A 1,453-nucleotide genomic window follows, 5' to 3' on the forward strand; every position below is an offset into this window, starting at 1 on the left:
GCTGCGGGGTGAGAGGTTGCGGCCGGGGCCCTTTTCCCGCTCCTCCTTATACCCGGAGCCAGCGGGATGCAAAGCATCCGCAGGTAGGTCTCAACCCATCCCCGAGTGTCTGGAAGCAGCTCGGGGCTCCACGCTCACAGCGCGGCTGGTCCCCCCCCACCCCATCCACTGCCCCAACCCCAGCGCCGGTCGCCCAAATCAAGGACACCCCAAACACCGCCAGGTTGGGACCATCCAGCCAGTTTTATTTCGGGCGCTGCCTTGGGCCCCGGCTCGAGGCGCTTAGCGGCGTCGCGAGGAGCTCCCGGCGTGTTTTCCGCACGGACCGGGTGAAGCACCCAAATCGGGGGGGGAATATTCCCCGTGGTCCCAACTCATTTCAGACCCTAGCAGGCCCCTGGGGAGACTGAATAACCCCAAAAGCCCTGGCTTGAGGCAACGTAGGTTTGTTTTTTTTTTCCTTAAAAAAAAAAATTGCATTGCTTGATAGGAGCGAGCTGGGGGCTCCGTACCGGGGAGCGGCAGAGCATCCCGGGCTCCCCGGGCCCGGTGCGGCGAGACGGGACCCGCCGCCGCCCGGCTCAGCCTCCTCTCTGYGCCCCGGCAGAGAGCATCCAGCATCCAGCACGTCTAGCAAAATAGAAATCTCCGCAAGTCACTTTGCTCCCTTGTCTATATATATATAATATATATATCTATATATATAACCTTGCCATACTGGGATTGGAGTCACCGGAATACGACGCCGGATACAGACGGCTCTAAAGTAAGAATGGACGCGGTGCGCAGCGTCTCTTTTCCAGTCCCTTTTGGGCGGCCCGTGAGTGGGGGGGGGGGAGGCTGCGTTTCGGGCCGGCTCCCACGCGGGAAGGGGAGCGGGGAAGGGGCCGGAGCGCTACAGCGCGGTGTGGCGGTGGAAGGCGTGCGCGTGCGGCGTGCCGTAGGCGGGCTGCCCGTGCCAGGCGGCGCCGGCGTAGAGCCGCTGCCGCGGCGAGCCGTCGTAAGCCGCCGGCGGGTAGCGGCACGGCTCGGAGGGCTGYGTCGGAGCGGCGACCAAAGGGCTGGGGAAAGCCGGGATGACGAAAGGGTTGACGGGGAGGTTGGGCGCCAGCGGCGTCCCGGCGTTTTTGAGGTGCTCCAGCGGGTTGCCGAAGCTCAGCGGGAAACGCAGCATCGCTCCCTTGTAAACGTCCGGGATTCGCGGCACGGCGGCGGCGGGCAGYGGGTAGCCGGCGCTGGCCACCACCGCTTTGGGCTTGGCCAACCCTTGGTGGCCTCCGGGCGACCCGGCGCCCTTGTCCCTGCCTTCGGCCTCCTGGACGAAGCGGGAGCCGGCTTGTAGCTTCCGGCCGGGGCCGAAGGCTGCTTCATCCTCCTCCTCGTCGGGGCCCCGCTTGCCGCGGAGCGGCGGTGGGGCGAAGGCGGCGCCGGGGGGCACCCAGCAGGCTTTGAC

At 66.0% G+C, this 1,453-nt stretch overlaps 1 protein-coding gene across 1 annotated transcript in view; it reads right to left on the bottom strand.

Moving 5' to 3' along the window:
* Nucleotides 1–220: 220 nt before the first annotated feature.
* ARID5A (AT-rich interaction domain 5A) overlaps nucleotides 221–1,453 on the bottom strand; it is a 2,850-nt gene continuing 1,617 nt past the window's right edge. Inside the window, 1 exon segment of the mRNA XM_026085278.1 lies at nucleotides 221–1,453. Within this exon segment, the coding sequence (XP_025941063.1) occupies nucleotides 896–1,453 (558 nt within the window). The 3' untranslated portion in view covers nucleotides 221–895.

The sequence above is a fragment of the Apteryx rowi genome, unplaced genomic scaffold (genome assembly GCF_003343035.1).
Source record: "Apteryx rowi isolate R43461 unplaced genomic scaffold, aptRow1 scaffold_662, whole genome shotgun sequence".
Classification (NCBI taxonomy): domain Eukaryota; kingdom Metazoa; phylum Chordata; class Aves; order Apterygiformes; family Apterygidae; genus Apteryx; species Apteryx rowi.